General features: G+C 39.2%; 1 protein-coding gene across 1 annotated transcript in view; it reads left to right on the top strand.

The window, feature by feature from the left end:
• The window catches only part of SLC6A5 (solute carrier family 6 member 5), a 33,634-nt gene that overhangs the window by 6,071 nt on the left and 6,242 nt on the right, over nt 1-21,321 (top strand). The window contains exons 6-15 of the mRNA XM_054067072.1: nt 109-282; nt 1,132-1,273; nt 1,691-1,823; nt 3,887-4,021; nt 6,242-6,345; nt 8,841-8,965; nt 13,402-13,514; nt 13,770-13,901; nt 14,938-15,037; nt 20,674-20,774. Of these exons, the coding sequence (XP_053923047.1) occupies nt 109-282; nt 1,132-1,273; nt 1,691-1,823; nt 3,887-4,021; nt 6,242-6,345; nt 8,841-8,965; nt 13,402-13,514; nt 13,770-13,901; nt 14,938-15,037; nt 20,674-20,774 (1,259 nt within the window). The remainder of the gene's footprint in view (nt 1-108; nt 283-1,131; nt 1,274-1,690; nt 1,824-3,886; nt 4,022-6,241; nt 6,346-8,840; nt 8,966-13,401; nt 13,515-13,769; nt 13,902-14,937; nt 15,038-20,673; nt 20,775-21,321) is intronic.

Below are 21,321 nucleotides of genomic sequence, written 5' to 3'. Positions count from 1 at the left end.
CTCCGTGCCTGTCCCTGTGGCTCTGCAGCCACCAGGACCTGCTGCGGTTCCTCTCCTCCGCTTGGGATTCATCCGATGGTTCTCCTCTCTCCCTCTCTTTTCTCTCAGGCTGCGGCATCGCAATGCTGATCATCTCGGTTCTAATAGCCATATATTACAATATTATCCTGTGCTACACACTTTTCTACCTTTTTGCGTCCTTTGTACCCGTGCTACCTTGGGCTTCCTGTAACAACCCGTGGAACACGCCAGACTGTAAAGATAAAAACAAACTTTTGTTAGGTAAGTTGAAGGTTTGTGGGATTTTGTTTGTTTTTGGTTTTTTTTTTTTTTCTTTTTCCCCCACCCTCTCCTCTGCGGCCTTGGTGGGTTTCCAGAGATTTCTCTGACTCAGCTGCGCCCCTGGGAGATGCCAGAGGAGACTGCGGATGACTGGGACATGTTCTCACCGTGGAGAACCGTCATCTCCCAAGCCACTTTGAAGTGACCTGCATCATACGGCTCTTTCCCCCTCTTTTAAATTTTTCCTCCTCAAGGATAAATAGCATTTTTCATCTAAAATGCTAAAAAACCGCCCTTCTTCCCCACCCCCAGCCTCCGGGTAAAAAGTCTGTGTTGGGGAGAAAGCACAGATCAAAACGCTAGAGCCGTTGGTTTCTGTCAAAACAAGCCAACCTCTCGGGCTTTAGCGAAGCTTTTTTTTTTAACGAAAACCAACGAAAACCTGTTTTGCAAACGGCCCCAAACATGCAGCAGCTCGAAAAGGGGAAAAATTGAAAGGATCAGACCATCTCTTGGAAGAGCCGCTCCCCTTCCTGCCTTCTCTCAAGAGAGGAGGTGGGAGTGCTCCCCGGATGGGCAGGAGGGCTTTCTCTTCCTCGGGCTCTTTTAATGCCTTAGACGTTTGGGATAAAGGGAAAAATCATGAGATAAGAATTTTAAGACTCAGTTCTCTCAAACTCTTGTAGCTTCCCTAAGCGAGGCATTCCACAAATCCAGCACAGAACAAAAGTTCAAGTAATGTGTGTGATCTAATGCTTTTTATTGTCATTTTACACCTAACCTGAAAAAAAAATTAAAGAGAAAGGTTTTGGTTTTTTTCTCTCTCTCTCTTCCCCGTTTTGTTCCTAGATTCCTGCATTATTAGCGACCACCCAAAAATACAAATCAAGAACTCTACTTTCTGTATGAGTGCCTATCCAAACTTGACCATGGTTAACTTCACCAGTGAAGGAAACAAAACGTTTGTCAGTGGAAGCGAAGAATACTTCAAGTAAGATATATCTTTGCTTAGAAACGTTATGCTAATATTTCTCTAAAATCCCATGTCACAGACAACAAATCACTGTTTGGAAGACTAGAAATCCATTTGTAAGGAACAGCAAATGATACCCATTTTTTATGTGTAGGAGTGCTGAAAGCTAAATTTAAAATGCTGGATTATTTGTGTGCGGTTCCTACAGTGCTTAGCACAGCTGGAGTGTCTGCCCATGTCTGGCATTTTTATCTACTACTGCAATGCAGATAAATAAAATAATGCATGGTGAGAATCATTGGAACCTTCTAGAGAAACCACTGAGAATGCTGAAGCAAAACAAAATCCTGTAGGAATTTGTACTGAATTGTTGCCTGCGGTTATTGTCACTAATTTTTCCCCTTTTCTAAAAAAATTATTTTTCTTTATTCTTAGGTACTTTGTACTGAAGATTTCAGCAGGGATTGAATATCCTGGTGAGATTAGATGGCCCTTGGCACTGTCTCTTTTCCTAGCTTGGGTGATTGTGTATGCCTCCCTTGCTAAAGGAATCAAGTCATCAGGAAAAGTAAGAAAAATATTTGTCGTCGTATGCTTGCAAGAAAGAAGTGCTCTGCTTCAAGGGGTTCATAATCTTGTTTAAGGCAGTGAATTAGTGACAATTCTTTTCAGTAAATGGCTAAGTATTAATTAAATGCCCTCTTCCTGTCTGTGTTTTCTTGTCTAGCCAAACAAAAAAAAAAAGATTATTTTGGTTCAGCATTTGTCCCCTAGTTTTCAGTAACTTTAAAATGAGTCCTTGAGCGGTGTTGTGCAGTTGGACGGCAAAAAGCTGCTTTAAGCAGACTTCCCTATTCTGTGTTCATTAAAACTGTGCAGTCACATTGTATGTCACAGTAATGGGGGAAATTATGATATAAATTAAGATGTTAAGTAACATTTTAAAATCAGAACCAAACTTGAATTGTTCTACGGTGAGTGTGAGCAGTGTATCCTCTTTTCCCATATATTTTTGTGCCACCTTCATAAAAGTATGAGGGTATCCTCTTTTCCCATATATTTTCGTGCCACCTTCATAAGTCCTCCCACTGGTAACCCAGCTCCTTGCTCTGTCCTTCTGACACCTCGCATGTCATTCTCTCTCTTGTCCCTCAGATCTGCAGCTTTCTGCCATGCCTCCTAAATAGCAACTGTGTCAAGAGGAAGCAAGTCCTCTCATTGGCATGGAAGTACAGGCATATGAATTGGCCAGGCAGCAGTCTAAGCAGAGAAATGCAGCTTTTTGTTCAGTGGCAGCACTGGTTTGGGTGTATTTTTTTCTTTTTGTGAATCTCACGTATCTGAGACTTCTCCATCAATGCCATTGCAATTAGCATGCAGGTTAAAATGCTAAGATGATGACATAGCATCAATCTGCCTTATTTACAAAGAGGAGATGGAAAAGATAAAAAAGCTGGAGCAAAATAACTAGATATCTCCTGGGGTAAAGGCAGTAGTAGATATGCAGAGATAACTATGAATTTTCTAGAGCTGGGCACAGGATTTTTGATTCCAAGCCATCTCTTTGCGTCTAGGAGCTGCCAACCTCTTTTGAGAGGTAGCTTGGGAATTAGCACAAAATCCAAAGACTTGGAGTGCCAGGGGAAAGGTGATATCCACCTCCCACCCTTTAGTGTGATATCAAAAACTGTTTTATGAAAGGTCAGAAACAATAAACAGATGATGTACAGGATAATAACTTGGGGCTCAATGTGGCAATAGATATTTAATTGAACCTTAGCAGTAAAGAAAAATATTGACTCCTTGGTGTCAGGCATATAAAACCTTTATTTATAGATGAGTTCACTGTATTCACTGCACAAAAATTCATTGGAGCAACTTCCTGAGACACCAAAGAGAAAGCTCAGAAAGCAGTTTCAAGAGTCATTTCCGTTCAGAGGGTTCTGGTCCCTGTAAGATTCAGAGGCTAATGAGAAAAGGATTTGAAGCGCTTTTGGGTAGTGTGCACAGCTTAACTGGCCATAATCTAGCCATTTTATTTGACCACAGAGAGAGTTCTGATCTCTACTAGATAATTATTAAGACATTAAACACACAGTCTCTGCTGTGTATTAAGACATCATGATGATTAGGTCTGTCTGGATCACTGCACTGACTTTTTTTGCCTTGGGACAATAAATATTGTCATGGTGGTATGTAATTATCGAGAAGTACAAGCAGTAATAAAAGTTCTTTAGGCTTAGCTAAATACAGAAAAATAAATAGGAAAAACATCAGAAATTTAAGTCTTATTGAATGACGTTGCTCCTTTAATTTCCATTGAATTGTTATGTTGGTCTGAGCAAAGATCAAAAGCGATACTTTGATTTAGCTATTATTCTTCTCCAGACATGGCTTTTTCTTTCACTCTCTGTCTAGAATCCCATCTCTTACCACTGTTGCTACTAATACTACTCTTGTTTCCAGCAGCAAGAGTTGTAAAGTTCCAGATTTCTTGGGCAATAACTTTGTAGCCTATGAGCCTGAATAATTGCTTTCTTCAGGCCATAGTGTAACATCTATATTTCCCTCCTCTCTTTTTCTACACCCAAATAAACCCTTTCAATAATCACGTTTTTTTTGTCTGTCCAGGTGGTGTACTTCACAGCTACGTTCCCTTACGTAGTTCTTATCATCCTTCTTATACGAGGAGTAACTCTACCTGGAGCTGGAGCTGGAATCTGGTACTTCATCACACCAAAGTGGGAGAAGCTAATTGATGCTATGGTGGGCCTACTATTGCACTTATAACTCTGCTAGGGTGAATAATTCATACAGATTTCTTAATGTCTGTTGCAAGCCTTTTCCGTGTGTAGAGGCAGTACTGTCATCTGTGGAAACTTGTTCTTCATCTTAAGTGGAGTGTTGTTGCAATGGATGCTTGTTATTTGTATGCACAAAGAAATTTTTACATATATATTTATAAATATGGTATTTAATTCATATTTAATATTTCACCTGAATCTCTCAGAGTAGGTGCATTTGGAAAACAGGGAATTAAAAGGGAAGCATAGCTTTTTCGTATACTGGTGTCTAATGGATGCTGCTTTGACTTGATCAAGCATGTGAAGCCTTTAATAGGTAACACAATAAACTTATCTGCCTTTTTTGAGAAATGCTCAGAACAGATATTTTTTAATCATTGAAGAAGACCATCATCAATAGCATATCTGACACATTAGATTAAACAAAATCAAATTATATATCCTAATCTAACTCCCTGATAGCAAATTGACTGACTGTGATCATTAGCCTACCTGTGTTGTAAGAAACAAGGCTTCTTGCTGTGTAGGACAGGACAGAGGGAAGAGACTTTGTACCCGGCTTTGCTTTTTAAGCATTGAGGGTATGAGTTGGGGCCTCAGCTCTCCAGGCTTGCTTATGATTTCAGCTGACGTCTAAAATGCCCTTTGTTGCCAACAAAGCCAGTCAAACATGTTCCAAAAATACATACAGATTTGTATTTGTGTAGACATAAATCCACCTATGGATTATGTCTTATATGGTACATGAGTGCCTATGTGCTGGTCTTGAGTGTCTTGAAGCGGAAGTCTGAAGAAGACTGAATTGAAGCCTGAACTGAGAGTTACAGTTCAGATCTTTTCTCTAGAAAATTGAAAGGGATTTTTAGCAGCACTTCAGGAAATCTACTGATTTTCTTTTCTTTTTTTTTTTTTTTTTTTTGTTTCCCCCCCCTCTATCAATAGCAGTATGCTATCACACTGATAGATTGATAATTAAAGCTGAAATCAATTTCCTGGATGAATTGAGCAGATCTTAATTGCCTTAATGTCTCTCTGCAGTAATGGGTATTTTGGTCCTTTGGAGATGGGAGTATTAAATCTTGCAAACAATACTGAAATTAATTTTGCATTAAATATGAGCGGGTTTTGATCCCATGTTGTGCAATAAAGGAGGTGAGAACTGTTGCCTTTTGCAAAATGGGGCTGTTTGGATACACTAAGTATCTGCATAACCCTGGGTAAGTGTTCAATGGTATCCAGGCAGGTTTCTGGTTTTAACTTTACTTGGAGTATTAACCAGAATTGAGATCTGTATATTATTCTCAGCTAGATGAAGGACTGACTGCTTGCAGGTGGTACATTTTAATGTAGCTTTTAAGTAAGATCTTCAAACTGGTTAGTGTGTGCATAGGTTTACCTATATATGTACATGTATCTCCATTTCTGCACTGTGGATTTGGGTGGAAAATCAGACTTTGTAGGAAAGCTTGTAGATTGAAATACCAATGCTTCAAACATTTTGCCAATGATAAGTAAAACCAACTCCTTTGAAATTCCAGACAATTTAGAAATATTTTGTCCAAATGCATTTAAAGCTTTGAAGGACTTTGTTACAGAACAAACAATGTTTTGGGTTTTTTGCGTTTTTAGAGAGACTTGTTTGCACACATCATTTCTTCCGATGGGAGGAAACTGGGCCCTGGTGCCTAAATATCCCTAAATTATGCTATGATGCTTGATATATGCCTAATGACAGAAATTTACCCTAATTTTAACGTAGTCTCATTCATAAGCAGCACATCATTACTTTTATAATGAAAATAAAGTATTATTTATGACCAAAAATAATAGAGCTGGATAGACCATTAGAACCCACTGCAGATTTTTGCCTTGATTTCTGTATTCTTTACTGAATGTATTTGAACTGATGTATCAAGCAATGTAGTTTGGATATTTGTGCCTTCCATATATGACAAAGGTTATATGATCATTTTATATGGACTCAACAAGAACAGTGCTCCTCATCAAGCGGCACTATGTATTTTGGGGCAGGGTTTTGCTTTCAAATATTCTGTTGACATCCATTGCTCTAAAGTTCATTTAAACTGCTTATGTGTCAGTGCCTAACAGTAACATGTTATTGATCTTTCTGATGCTCTTTCCTGATGCTGATGCCCTTTGTTCTCATGTCTATCTTACTTAGGTTTGGAAGGATGCTGCCACTCAGATTTTCTTCTCCTTATCTGCAGCGTGGGGAGGTCTAATTACTCTATCTTCTTACAACAAATTCCATAATAATTGCTACAGGTACGTAAGAGTGAAACCCACTGGTCCTATTAAACAGATCTAGTCTGAAAACAGTCATCCTTGAACTTGCAGTGATCAGGTTTGAAAAACTCTCCTCTGTCTTCTCTCTCTCCTTTTTTGGTTGTTTGCTTTATTTAATCTCCTTTGTTGTTTTATGTATTGTCTTCTCACCAGGTGCTAATCTACCAGTCTCAAGGTGAGCCTTCGGCTTATTGTAGGCCTTATTGGCTCTTCACTTTCAGAACTGGCAGATTTAGATTGAAAGACAATCTGGGAAGCAGTCAACAGCTGTGAGCAGTGGTATGAAACTCTGCCAGTTGGCAGCTTCTGCTGAAGAAAACCCATGTGTAGAAGGGGGTCATGTTTGCCATTGTGAGACATTCATGAGTTCAACACCAGATTTCTGTATAGTGATTCCTGTCTCTCCTGAATGTTATTTTTTTTCCAGTTACACTTATTGCGATTTTACATGTAAAAGGTTATTTCAGGCTGTGAAATTTTAAATCAATTTTACTTGAAATCACTGAAAGCTCGTTTTTACGAGGAAAAATGTCATTGTTCTGGTGGCACGGTCTAGTTTTTCATTAAAAAAGTGTGCCAGATAAATGTCTGCAGATGGAAAAAACAAAAGCAACTGGCATTAGCAGAGCACTGCACCACTGTTTCGTGGTCTTTAAAGCCAGTCTTGTTGCTACTGAAGCAAATCTTCACTGATTTCTGCAGTGATGGAGGCACTGATTGAGGACAGCCACCAGCATGCACAGGGACTGTCCCAAGGATGTTTAAAAAGTTTCCCCAATCAAGACTTTCAAGGACACATTCCTTGGCATGTGAACTCCCATATACTGTAACGTCTGAGTACTGTGAACAAAATGCTTAACTTTAAAAAGAAATGTGGATCAGGATTTAAAAAAAGGTAATTCAAAACTATTTCCTACTAGTATTCAAAAGTAACTTAATATAGCTATCCTAAAACATAGAGGAATAAGTAACAGCACTGCGGACTGAGTAAGTCCCACGCAGCAATCCTTTGGGTCCTGTTTTCAAAGATCCTTGTCCCGGGATTTGATTTTTTTTCTTGTTGGTCAGTGAATAAATTCGATGTATCCGAAAAACGGGAGAAGTGTCATGCTAACTTTTTGCATCAATTTAGCAATGTTTTTTTGAGAATGTTAATGAAAATTTTGAATGAAATACATGCTAATGAAGTGCAACGATTTTACGGGTCTAACACTAAATACATGTTTTACCTATGTTAGAGAGAGATATGGCAGAATGAAACAGAAATAATTAGAAAAGCTTAATACTTCTGATCTTTTTAATTTTACAATACACCTTGAATACTGAAATGAAGCATGACTATTTTCTCTTTTAGTTGTTATATTCATTACATTCTAATACTGGAGACAAAATTGGAGTTTTCAGTTAAGGACACATTTTAAACGCCATTAAATGACCTATACATGCAGTAAATTTACAGAAATTCACTTAATAAGCGTACCTAAAATATTTTAATTAAAACTTATCTGGGTTTTGGAAGGAAATTAGAATATGATGATTCCAAACAGGGCATTGTCATTTTTTTCTGTAGACCTAAAATGATAACCTAATCATTCATGTTAAGAGATGCTCTGTTAGCAGTTCCTGAAGTTTGCCAGCTCAGCGAGGTTCTTGACAGCTTTTCAGGTTGTATTTCATCCATTGCTGAGAAACAAATAGCAGTAGGAATATGCAGTTCTAGCCAACTATAACCCCCTCAAATTTTTAATGTGAGTGACTACTTAATTCCTAAATTGTAGTAGTTTAAGGAGAAATCTTCAGGACACATATCTTGTGAAAAAAAAACCCCAAAAGTCCTACCAAGAGTGTAATAATTATGGATGGGGATCCTGAGGGCTGGTTTTCTGTCAAGTCACATGTACTTACCCAGTATATATGACATTCAGGTATGGATTTCTTGATATTCCTGTAACAGACAACAGAAAACTGTACCAAGGGGTCCTCTACAGATGAGCAGGCATTTAAGTGAGTACTGCAAGGTACAGAAAGCTTGACAGTGAAATTTTGTGCATAAATACAAGAAAGATACAGGACAAAAATAGTCTTACCTGGTTGGTGACATTCAGTCCCTATGTAATAGAGTGAGCAGTTATACGCATCAGGCAGAGAGTTAAACACTGTGTTATGCATCATGTCATCATTGTGACCCTTTTTGGAGAGACCAAGAGCAGAAGTGCTTAATCTCCTGTGTCACCTGCGGTTCCCTATGTGGCACATAGGTGATGGACACTTGCACAGCTGATTACTGGTGGTGGTGTGAAGACTTCTGTCATTTCTGATCAGCATCAAATATACCTGATAACTTTAACAGTATATCTTTAACAGTGTTCCCACAGGGTGTGTGTGCCTATGAGACAGACTCCTGAAATGCATACAAAACCCTCCCTTGTATGTGTTGCAACAAGGTGACATGGCTTCTTGTGTTTTCTTTTCAGGGACACATTGATAGTCACGTGTACCAACAGTGCCACAAGTATATTTGCAGGCTTTGTCATCTTCTCAGTTATTGGCTTCATGGCAAATGAGCTCAAAGTGAATATTGAAGCTGTGGCAGACCAAGGTAGGGCATGCCAACACTTTGTTACTTAGAGAGGTCCCTGATGGTACCTTCTGCTCTGTTATTAACAATGACATTGACTCTGGAGGTGGGAATAATGGCTCCAAACTGTCGGCAATTAATAAATCTTTTGTAGACATTTCTGTACGGGAGAATGTACACTGGGAATCGTAGAATCATAGAATCACTGAGTTGGAAGGGACCCACTGGGTCATCGAGTCCAACCATTCCTAACACTCCCTGAACCATGACCCCTGAGTGCCTCGTCCACCTGTCCCTTAAACACCTCCAGGGAAGGTGACTCAACCACCTCCCTGGGCAGCCTCTGCCAGTGCCTGATCACCCTTTCTGTGAAAATTTTTTTCCTGATGTCCAGCCTGAATCTCCCATGGCAGAGCTTGAGGCCATTCCCCCTTGTCCTGTCCCCTGTCACTTGGCAGAAGAGGCCAGCTTCCTCCTCTCCACAACCTCCTTTCAGGTAGTTGTAAAGAGCAATAAGGTCTCCCCTCAGCCTCCTCTTCTCCAGGCTAAACCACCCCAGCTCTCTCAGCCGCTTCTCATAAGACTTGTTCTCCTGCCCCCTCACCAGCTTCATTGCTCTTTTCTGGACACGCGCCAGAGCCTCAACATCCTTCTTGTGGTGAGGGGCCCAGAACTGAACACAGTATTCAAGGTGCGGTCTCACCAGTGCCGAGTACAGAGGGAGAATAACCTCCCTGGACCTGCTGGTCACACCGTTTCTGATACAAGCCAAGATGCCACTGGCCTTCTTGGCCACCTGGGCACATTGCTGGTTCATGTTCAGTCAGCCGTCAACCAACACCCCCAGGTCCTTCTCCTCTGTGCATCTTTCTAGCCAGACTTCCCCCAGTCTGTAGCACTGCATAGGGTTGTTGTGCCCCAAGCGCAGGACCCAGCATTTGACTGTGTTAAACCTCATGCCATTGGCCTCAGCCCAGCGGTCCAGCCTGTTCAGATCCCTTTGCAGAGCCTCCCTACCCTCCAGCAGATCGACGCTTCCACCCAGCTTAGTGTTATCTGCAAACTTGCTAAGGGTGCACTCAACGCCTTCATCCAGGTCATTGATAAAGACATTGAACAGGGCTGGACTAGTACTGAGCCCTGGGGAACCCCACTTGTGACTGGCCTCCAGCTGGAGTTAATGCCATTGACCACCACTCTCTGGGCCCGGCCATCCAACCAAGCTATTACTTGAAGCTTCTTTATCACACTTTTGACAAGAGAAGGAAGCAAGCTGTGACTCATCTCAAATGTTTCTGCAATGCCTGGTGAGGAGGTAGGGTGAGAAGTCCCTTTCATATAGTCTAAGGGATTACTGGCCTTCACTTTTGTCTCTGCTGCTGTTTGTCAAATCCTCTTCAAGGTAAAAGTTGTCCCTGATGGTGGCAATCTTGAGTGAGAGAATGGTGGGCTTTGTGATGTGGAGGATGAAGAAGATATGGTGCGAGTAGGGGATTCTGCACTTGCAAGCTAGTGTAATGTCAATTTGGTCTTCAGTGCCTTGTGTCTTCTTTTTGATCTGCTGTCAGCTAAGAGTGAAAGAAAAGTTTCATTCTCATCCCCATTTTCCGGCTGGATTAGACAACTGTGTTTGCAAAAATCCATGAGAGGCCAGATGTTTTGGGAATTTCTATTAATCTTTTTAATTTAGACTTTACCTCCATCCTGGAAGAGTTAAAACAAAAACCCTAACCCCAAAATCTAAACCACACTCCACTCGCCAAAATTATTCATAGGGAGTTAGAGTCAAAAAAGACATGCTTGAGTGAAGATGCAGTGGAAGCTCCAAAGGGATGGATGGGGGGGGAGATGGAGAGACATAACTGCTAAGGATGGTGAAGGAAACAGTTTAGGTGGTTTATCTCCCTGGAGATGGCACAACATTTAATGCAGTGGGTGACAATCCCTTTTCTGTGGAGTGCTTGTTGGTGGTCTTTGAGTGAGTGCCTAGACACAGGCTGGAGCTCTCTGCTTCCAGCTGTTTCAGCAGCTGTTCAAGAGGATGTGAAAAAAGCTGTCACACAACAATCTTATTGTAGGGCTGTCAGGGCATTTGTAAGAGCCCATTCAGGCCATTTAAAAATAGTTCATGAGGATGAGGCTTCACTGCCCTCTGTGATAGAGGGAAAGAAAATTTAGTCTCATAATAGAAGATGATAGCACAGTAGGAAGAGAGTGAAGACTAGGCACAATTGCAGACTGAGTTAGCAGTTAGCGCATTGAATTAACAGAAGTAAAAAGCAGACTCAGCAAGTGGAAAAAAGAGCCAGCCATTGTCCTTGCCCAACTTTTTTTATTCAAAGTGTATTTCTTTCTGCAGTGAAGGAGGAAACAGCATAAATTATAATGATCTCTCTTCAGGTTTTTAGAACCTTGAATGAAATTTTTAATAGAAATGGGAAGGGACACGCAGTATAAATCTGAAATACTTAGTATATTTTTCATATACAATCTTCCTTTCAGGAAAAACACCTGTGCTTATTGAACAATAAAACACTTCTTATGGAGAGAAAGATAGTACAATCTGTATTTGTTCTGCTCTCAGTTTGATTAAGAGTACAGTGCTGCTGAAAATTTTCAATATTTTAAAATGAAAGTTCAAATCATTAAATCATTTAGCTTTTTTTTTTTTTTTTTTTTTTTTTGTTTCAAGACATATAAAACCTTTGGAGTTTGCCTGGCGTTAATAGATTTTTAGAAAGAGTTCACACCCTTCTAAATCTCTGAGAGTGGAGAGAATAGGAGCCAGCCTCCCTGTCTCCCTGTTACTCTTTACCTGTGCTTTGATGATCTGTAACATGTGATAACTTGGAGAGTTATGAGAGGCCAAGATGGTGAGATGTGCACTTTCCTATTCTATAATTAAACTTTACCTAAAAGTTGATTAATGGGAACTCATTATTCCAACACTTAATTAAACTTCTACATGCAGGAAACTAGTGCAAACAGAGCCCTTTTCCCTAATAGTCAAGAAGAGATCTTTAATCAAGAGACAAGAACATGTTCATGAATATGTAGTAGTTCTGCACAGAATCATAGAATACTTTGAGTTGGAAGGGACTCTTAAAGGTCATCAGGTCCAACTCCTCTGCAACGAGCAGGAATGCCTTCAACTATATGAGGTTGTTCAGAGCCCTGTCCAATGTGACCTTGAGATTTTTACAGGGATCGGGTATCTACCACCTTTCTGAGACTGCAGTTTTCTATTCCAAAAAGCAATTTTTCTGCAGCACGTTTTAAAGGCAACAACATTTACTGAGTCACATACAGTGGTTTAGGTGTTTTTGTTTTATTTTTACAATGTTTTTAAGTCTCATATTTGCCTTTTGTCAGAGGAATTGCAAATATTTCACAAGTTGCCTGTGGAGGTTATTTCACATGCTGCTAAAATTGTGTGGTTTTCCTCAATATCTGAGACAGCAACAGTTCTCTTTTGAACAGAAATAGTGAGGGGACCTGTAGGAAATGGGATCCAAAAATCCAGATTAGAAATGGCCAGGACAGAATGAGTTTGGAACCTTTTCTCGTGGCATGGGTCATGGAACTGAAACAACTTGGCTCTCATTTGTATCTGGCCTGACAGGAAACATCCTTCAGAGTGCCTCAAGTGGGCACTCCTTTTGCTGTGATAAGTAGTGAAGAAGTGCCACCTACTGTAGTACTGCAATCACATTCCTACAGCTTTTTTTCTCTCGGGCAAATCTAAACATACTTGTAGAAATAATTTTTCTTTACAATTAATAAAAACTGTAGCCCAAGTTATCAAAACAACAGTGAAAGGAAAATTCCCAGTCAAGGCTTTAAAAGACCCCATCTCCTTATCTTTTCTGCTGTGTATTATTTCAGAATTTCTTGTGGGTATTTTAGATTCGTGATCGTTATCACCTTGTATCTGGTATCAGCTCTGTGTATTTGCTGTGTTCTCTCCTGTTAATTTGGCTGTGTGCTGATGTTTGAGTATTTTCTTTTCTATTTATCCTTACAGTATTGAGGTAGAGATGACTGCTATGTGGATCTAAGGCTGGATCGCTAATTGGCAGGGATAGTGGTAGAAATTTGATGATAGAGCAGGAAAGAAACACAGCTGCAGGGCATGATTTCTTGTTTATCTTTCATATTTGGTTCAGTATATTAGTGAACTGATTAAATATGTAATCTGGAGCTTGGAAAGCCAGGAGCATTTGAGTGTTTTGAAACATACAGCCAGAATAGGAATTAATCATGTGAGGTTAAATTCTGCAGACTTTAAATATTTCTGTAACCAAGAGAGACTGGATCGGATAGCTTTTACTTTTATTAAGCAAAGTAATATTGTATTGTACTTTGAAACATGACTATTCACATCTCCCTCTTTTCTACTCAGTCAATAATATGATACCTTGCATCACATTAACAACCTTTATTTTTCTCTTTTCTAGGTCCTGGAATTGCTTTTGTGGTTTACCCAGAAGCCTTAACTAGGCTTCCCCTCTCTCCATTCTGGGCTATAATATTCTTTTTGATGCTTCTGACACTGGGATTGGACACTATGGTAAACTGTTTTTGTTTCCCTTGCTTTTCCTACTGATTTGTTTGGAGGACTATGAGATTACTTGCAATTTTTCAAAAAAGAGGACTGAAGTAAGGTCATCAATGCTGAAATCATTTGGGTGAAGCTTTGATGTTGACATCTGAGCATTTAACACCTAGATTGCAAAATATTCTGGCTCATATGCCAACACAGGCAGCTGAAACACTTTGTGTACATTGTGTGCACTGAAATGCATCCTTTTATGTTGTCTTTCAGTTTGCCACTATTGAGACTATAGTGACCTCCGTTTCAGATGAGTTCCCAAAATACTTACGTACTCACAAAGGACTGTTCACTCTTGGGTGCTGCATTGCCTTTTTCATCATGGGATTTCCTATGATCACTCAGGTAATAACATTGTCTTTGAGCCTCACTGTCTGTCCCCACTCTCCCTCTGGTGGCCATTCACCTCCTGTGCAAGTTGCAAAAGATTAAGCTGTATTCTGCCCTACACACAAAGATACCAGGTGAGCCTGAAAGCCTTTTTTTTTTTCATGGGTGCTCTCAATTAGATGAATTGAAAAGGCTCTGCTGTTCAAATCTTTCTGAGAATCAGACTTTAAACCTTCCCTAGCCAAACATCTCCATAGTATTAATGTAATCTAGTTATTAACTTAAGAAAAAAACCTTTATATGTCATACAAATATGCACACCAGTTGTGCGCTTTCTCTCCAAGATTTGATATATACTGATAGTCTTGGCTAGCTCTGGAGTTAATAATGAAATATGATCTACCATTGATACCAGTCAGTGTCTTTTGTCTGCTAATTCCTCTGGCATATTAAACTCAGCAATTTCAAGAAGATGCACACACAATCTTACTATTTCATTCATCCTTCCCCTCCCTTTTTTCTTTCTTTCATCACCTACCAGCCCAACTTAGCTGTTCTAAAGCCTAGGATGGATTCAGTCATTCTTCCACTTGAATTACGCTTGAATTAACCTCTGCCCTGAGGATAAGGCATTATATCCTTTCCAAAGAGACAAACTGGACTCACTGTTACAGTATTCCTGGTTTCAATGGTGATTTTGCTTTTGATGCAGTAAGTAGTTAGAGACACTGCTGGTGGAAAGTCTGGTTGCAGCTCAGTCCTTAATCTGAAACCAATGTCTTCCCAAAGTGTGTGAGGTACCAGACTTAGGTGTACCCTCTACTTTTCCTTATTGCATTTGATATTCATTCAGCCAGAAGGAAGTAATTATAATGCTGTGTGAGCCCATTCTGGTCTATGTTTGGATTCTTTCTTGGGACAGAGTGTCCTGGGCTCTGGTCCTGCCCATTTTGCCTATCCTAGTGCCAGTTAGAGTTGTGATGCTTATGAAGAGAGACACCAACCAGGTAAGTGCCACGAGTAATGGCTCTCTTATCCTTTTTTTCTTTAGGGTGGAATGTATATGTTACAGCTTGTGGACACTTATGCAGCTTCTTATTCTCTTGTCATCATTGCCATCTTTGAGCTCGTTGGAGTTTCCTATATATATGGTAAGGAAAAATACTATTATTGGACAGCCTGTGTCAAAGTAACATTTTAGTATATAGTAAAGCAGCTGGTACCACGAAATTATTAAGGAGAGGAGTAACGCTTTCTTTTTGTTATCATTTTTTATTTCTTTTAATAGCCTCAGAATTCCATTATTTTGAATGGAAGCATAGAGGGACTTCATTACTATAGGATTCTTCTAAATATATGCATTCAAGACTTTCATATAATCTAACGTCTTTTCCCTGCTGATGGCCTAAAGCCAATGCTTATAAATGAGTGTGAGAACAGGCCGAGCATGTAGTGACACTTCTCCAGAGGTTCTTTCGTGTTTCAACAGTTTTAGGGTCAGAGACTTCCTGAGCCAGAAGTGGTATCATTTAACAACTTCTGAAGGATTGATTTCCTATGTACACGCCCAACCTTCCCTTTAGTCCATCTGTCCATAACACAGAATGAAGACTACGCAACTACTCAGACCAATTAATTACACCCCGTTATATCAGTCCATGTTGAGGCACATTAAAGCACTATACAGCAGTGCAATTACCTTGATGCTGCCATAGCAACATCAGTTGATACTAGTTGATGATTTGCTTCCAGATTTGTACAGTACTTTCAGGAGGCTGATTCCTGGAAATGTGTAATCTCAGATGGTCGTGGTAATGTAAAAATCTCCCTACATAACAGATGATTAATTAGCGTCTGGAATGTGGTGGTACCACTTAAGACTTGCCTTCAAAATTAAAGGAAGATCTGAATCTCAGTGTTAAGGAGGACAGATAAAGCTGTTTCCACTGGTGCTGTGGACAGGAATTAATTATATAATTTTTTATCAGCTAGACATAAACAATCCTGAGATGTTCTGTTGAAGGTGCATATATAGCAGCATGATCTTAGGCTCTAGTCCTGTGCACTGGATACCTAAATCTACCTATGTTATGGGGTCCATTCCGTAATATAAATGCATTACAAAATTGTATGTAATTCAAAACATGCAGAATTTGTTGGATTTGTTTCTCTTGCTTGAGAAATTAACTTTATAGGCAGGACAGGGATTGAGCCCTTCCTTGTTTTCTCTGATTTCATGGAAATACAGAAGTGTATTTTACCTCCACTGACATCCAGTTCAGGGAGCAGGCCTGAGTGTCTGAAAGCTAAGTCACTTGTGACCTAGTGAGGAAATGTTACAGAATACAGTGGAAAAAGGCAAAACGCTGACAGAAAAGTTGATTTAGACCTATCACATTTCAGTTGATCAAAATTATTTTTATTTTTTATGTCACTGAAATGTAAGTGTTTTAAGTAGAGTTGATTTAGAAGTGTAATCTTTGTGAGTGAAATGATATTGGCAACTGCTATCATCTTTACATTCAATAAGTCTCCTTGAAGAACCCGCTTTTAATGCTTTGTGATATCTCCTGAAGTGAAGTCTAGAGATGGATTTTGGCACTTATTTAGCAGAACTTTTGATCTGAAAAAAAGCAATGCTGGCAAGCTTTGCCATTGCTCTATGCTTCAGTTGCTATGCAGACGTGCAAGGTTTCCTCATTCTCTCCCCCAGTTACCACCAGGTTTAACACTTATGTGTTCCTGTGGGAACAACACCAGGTATATGTCATCTGAGACATTAGCGTCTGGTTATCACACCAGATAACCAAGATGACCAATTTTCCAGCTTTCCTAAAATGCAGTTCCATAGGAGATGGTAAGTGAGAATGCTCATGGGTTTCTTGGAACTTATTTATCTTCTTTCTCCACATCTGTTTGCTGAGACCATGCCTGCACAGTGCTGTGCTAATGCCCTAGATGTTGTCACTCTTCCTGGCCAGCAGCATCTATGGCATTACCTGGCTGTTCCAAAGTTTGACCCCTTTAAAGCCATTACCATCAGTGTGCAAGACAAAACTCCATTGCTTAGAATACTTCTAAATAACCCCAAACCTACTTAAATCTGTAGAATTTCTTTGTTCTATACTTTTTTAAATAAGGGTGAACGCAAACAGGGGGCAAATACTGGCTCTGAACACTGTGTGGCAGAAGCACTACAAGCCTGCCTTTGTGGAACAACTTTTATTAGGCTTGTAAGCAAAATTGTTCTGGCTAGTGTTTTCTTTGTCAAACAAAGTTAGTACTGCTTGAAACACTAACTTTTATGAAAAACATAAACCGATGCAAGAATAGTTATAGCACTGCAAAAGGACTTCAATAGAGAACTTTTTTTAGTTACGTTTTGCTTTAATGTAATCAGACGTAGAAAAGATCTTCCTATTACAAATCATTCTTTCCATTTTTTCTCTACCAACTGATTGTTAATCAACAGATGTTAGTAAAGCCTTTGTTATAAACTATTTCAAAGGTTATTCCCTGGAATTAACCTTTTGGTAGACTGAAGAGCTTCCAATATTAGAAGAAAAAGGAAAGATTTACTTTGCAATCATTATCCGCTTGACTAGCATATCATACCTACTTCTACTTCATTAACACTACTTTTCTAAGGACTGTTTACAGGAATACAGCCTGTGTATTTGTGATTTGCATGTTGTTAATACAAGCAAAGCTGCTGCTCTTGTTATATTCCTTCAAGCACTGCTTAAAATTGGCATAATAAGTTTTCAAGCTCTGACAATTGCTGTTTTACAATTCACTGCCACCTTTCTTTGTATACACGCGCTCTTCATAGCAAGCAGGTTGGCGCAATAGTGGCAGGTGCTTTTATGATGAAATAAATCTGTCTTTAGTTCTCGTTACATGTTCTGCTTGCTGAGCTTGTTGAGATTTTTAAATTAAAAAGAGGCACACTTGGTTATTTCCTTGTAATAATTTATTTTTCGGTAGAGTCAATGTTACATCCAATGATGTTTTTTATTTCATGTGCTGTTATTGATGTTTATTCTCCAGTTGTTTAGAATATGATGCATGACTGGTAAAGAATAGCTTAGAGCTGCAGGTATTAATTTAATCATCAGGATAATTCCCACTGTTGCATATTGTAACATGAAGCTAAATATCAAGATTCTTGAGCAAAACACTGTTGGAAACCAAAAATGTATGACTAACTTTATTCGTGCTTCTTCTAGATGTGTTTTTTCTCAGTCTGTTGTTGGGAAGGTTTATCATCTGAGCGAGTGGTAACTACTGCAGTGTATTTGTAGAGAGTGTTAATAATTCTGAACGTTTTACCTGTAGCAGAATATTGAAGGATCTGTCTATCTCTGTTTGCATTCTCCTTTTTAATGGATTTTATATCTGTAGCACTTATGAATACATCATCCTACTTTAGAGAGTGGAAATTGAGATATGGAATATCATGTATTGTTTATTTCCCAAAGTTATGCAGCAGGCCTGACTGATCTGAGAGGCTAACCGGATATCCCGAGATTTAATTCTGTTAACTAAACCATTCTTAGTCTTATTCTGTGTAACTTGACAAAACTATTTTCAGTCTTTCACGGGGAAGGAGTGGAGGACTGTGTAATCCCTGTATCTGTTTATATGCATTAGACTCCTGAAGCTGTGAATATCTACTGACAATTCCAAGAAGAGACTAAATTTTTTAGTTGGGTTTTCAAACAAATCTGTGCAAATTTGCATGAAGCCTACATAAATTTTGGAAGCAGAATCCCCTGTAACTATCCCTTTAGGTAGATCTTTGCAGCAGCAAGTGTGGCTGAAATAGAGACCCCTGGATAATCTTTAAACTTCATGGAGAGACCCTTACGTCCATACCTTGTGCTGCTGCAATTAGTTTAAAGCTAGTTTTTTTCCCACCACAGCGTGTTGAAAGTGTGACTGCTATGTGAGCATCTCCCAAGCCTTTTGCTGCAGATGGTGCAGTAAACTGTAGTAAGCAGGTAAATAAAACAGGGACAAATGATTCAGTTGCAGTAAAGATCTCCATAACACAGTGACCCTGGGGGTTATGATCAGTCCAAAAGCTCTATTACAAAATGGAGAAGCACATGATGAGTCGGATGGATGCTGAAGAGCAGTGATTCCATATGTTGTAAAAATTTCATGTATTTTACAGAGAAGAGACATTCCGAAGAAAAGCATTTGCTGTAGTCAGTGGAAAAGACTGAAAAAAGGAGAGAAATTACAGTTACAGAAAAAAATGTGACATCTGGGTCACTTTGTGTTAGTTTTCTAAGCTTAACATTCTGCAGGTTGTACTTCTCCCCTCTCCTAAATACAGATCTTGAAAAAACATCTTTTTGCTTAATTTCTGATTTTTTTCTTCTCTATTTCTTATTATAACACATTTTTTTAGCTTTTCTCCTACATGGTCTCTGCCTGAACTGGCTTACTCTGAGCTGAGCCTTTAGGGCTGTCCTAGTACTAATTGACCTTGCTGCTCTCTTTGAGGTGCATCGGAAGAATAATGAACCATTGCTATATTTCACCTTTTTAATTTTTGGAACAGTCAGGTGGATAGACTTATTTCTCCTTGATATAAACAGAAAGGCTTCAAAATGAGGTGGATCAAGCTGGAGGATTATTCCTTCTTACATTCAGCAGCTGCAGCGACCGCGTGTGAGGGTAATAAGAAGAACAAGCAGTTTATTACTTTGGTTCCAAGTATTTCTTCCCTCACTCAATGACTTCTCTCCAATATTTAAGCTTCATTCCTGTCCTCACATCATACAGGTTAGACTAAATGCTGTAGAATAATGATTTGTAAATTCTAAATGACAGAGACAATCACCTGCTTTATTAGATAAAACTGGCCCTAACTTGAGATGTTTACGTGATGGATGAGCTCAGCCTTGGACCCCAGACCTCCCTCTTCGTATTATCATTAGAAAAGCTGCAACAAATGTCGATTTTATTTTTATTACTTTTGGATAAATTACTAATAGTTGTACTGAGTAGAGGCCATTTAACTAAACAGCTTTGCAGAACACAGCTGAAAAGCAGATGGCTTTTATTGGATCAGCAATAGCTGCTGCTGGGCCAGCACACCTTTCCCAGCTGCATGGCACGGCCAGGGAGAGAGCTGCAGAGATGACTGAAATACTGTTTTTCCAATCTTTTATGTTTTATTAACTCAAGTAACTTTATGGATACAATCAATACAATAATCTGAAGAAAAACGTGTCAGTCGATCTGTTTGTTCGAACAACATTGAATAAAATTCAAAATATTTGGAGATGCTCTCTAATAATTCTAGGTATCTTTTACATCTCAGTTGAAAAATATCAGGACGTTATCAGTTTCAATGTTGAGCAACTCAGTTGTATCCCAGTCACATAGTAGGTGTAAAGATGTCTGTGCTGAAATAGGTATTCAGATATTAATGTTTCATCTACACAGTGAAATATAACAAGTATACACATAATTGCAGCTGACCTGTACATGCTGTCAATGCTTTTACCCAAAACAAACTAACACTTAATCTCTATGTAGAAGCTCAATTTTCCTTTAATCCTTAGCAAGTAAATATCTTGTTAGAACGGTTCCTGCCACAACAGTCTCATTTTTTTTACTGTGTGGCTAGATCCTTCGTTGAAGTTTTCAGCCAACAAGACAGAGTTTGTTTTTGTAATTAATTAGACACAAGGGAGGTCACAAGGACTGTGTTGCAAATGACAACTGATTTCTTTCACATCTAATTGCATTTACCTTTGCTTGTTTACAGGTTTGCAAAGATTTTGCGAAGATATCGAAATGATGATCGGATTCCAGCCAAGTAAATTCTGGAGAGTCTGTTGGGCATTTGTGACCCCAACTATTTTAACAGTAAGCAGAAAGAAATTTTTAATGTCCCCTCCAAAGAGGGTTGTTGTAATTTCTTTATTATTTATGATGTTTCTTAGTGGTAGTAACTAGATCTTGGATGCTGATGTATGCATGTGTGTTCTTGCAGGTGTGTAGCAGATAAAATGGAGCATAAATAGTGGTAATTTTGGTAGAGAAGGAATCTCCACATGACGCTGTGATATCCTTTACCTGTTTGTGCAAAATGCTGGTGTGACATATTGTTGCATACCAGTATTTTTGGAGTATAGTGTACATGTGTGTGTGAGTAATATGTATGTAGATACATACAAACACACAGAGAGAGGGAGAAGAAAACACAAGATCTCCGATCTATTCTAAGGTTGAACAACAGAAAAACCAACTCTTAGAGTCATGAACTAATCTGAGAAACATAATTTGGAAAGGTTTATGTGCTGAGAGAAAGGCAATGAAACTGGTGAAGAGTCTTATGAGGAGAGGCTGAGGGAACTGGGACTGTTGAGCCTAGAGAAGAGAAGGCTGAAAGGAGACCTTCTCATTGTCTACA

This window comes from Cuculus canorus, chromosome 5 (genome assembly GCF_017976375.1).
Source record: "Cuculus canorus isolate bCucCan1 chromosome 5, bCucCan1.pri, whole genome shotgun sequence".
NCBI classification, from domain to species: domain Eukaryota; kingdom Metazoa; phylum Chordata; class Aves; order Cuculiformes; family Cuculidae; genus Cuculus; species Cuculus canorus.
Note: the sequence above shows the minus strand (reverse complement) of the source record. Positions and strands in the feature narration are given on the sequence as shown.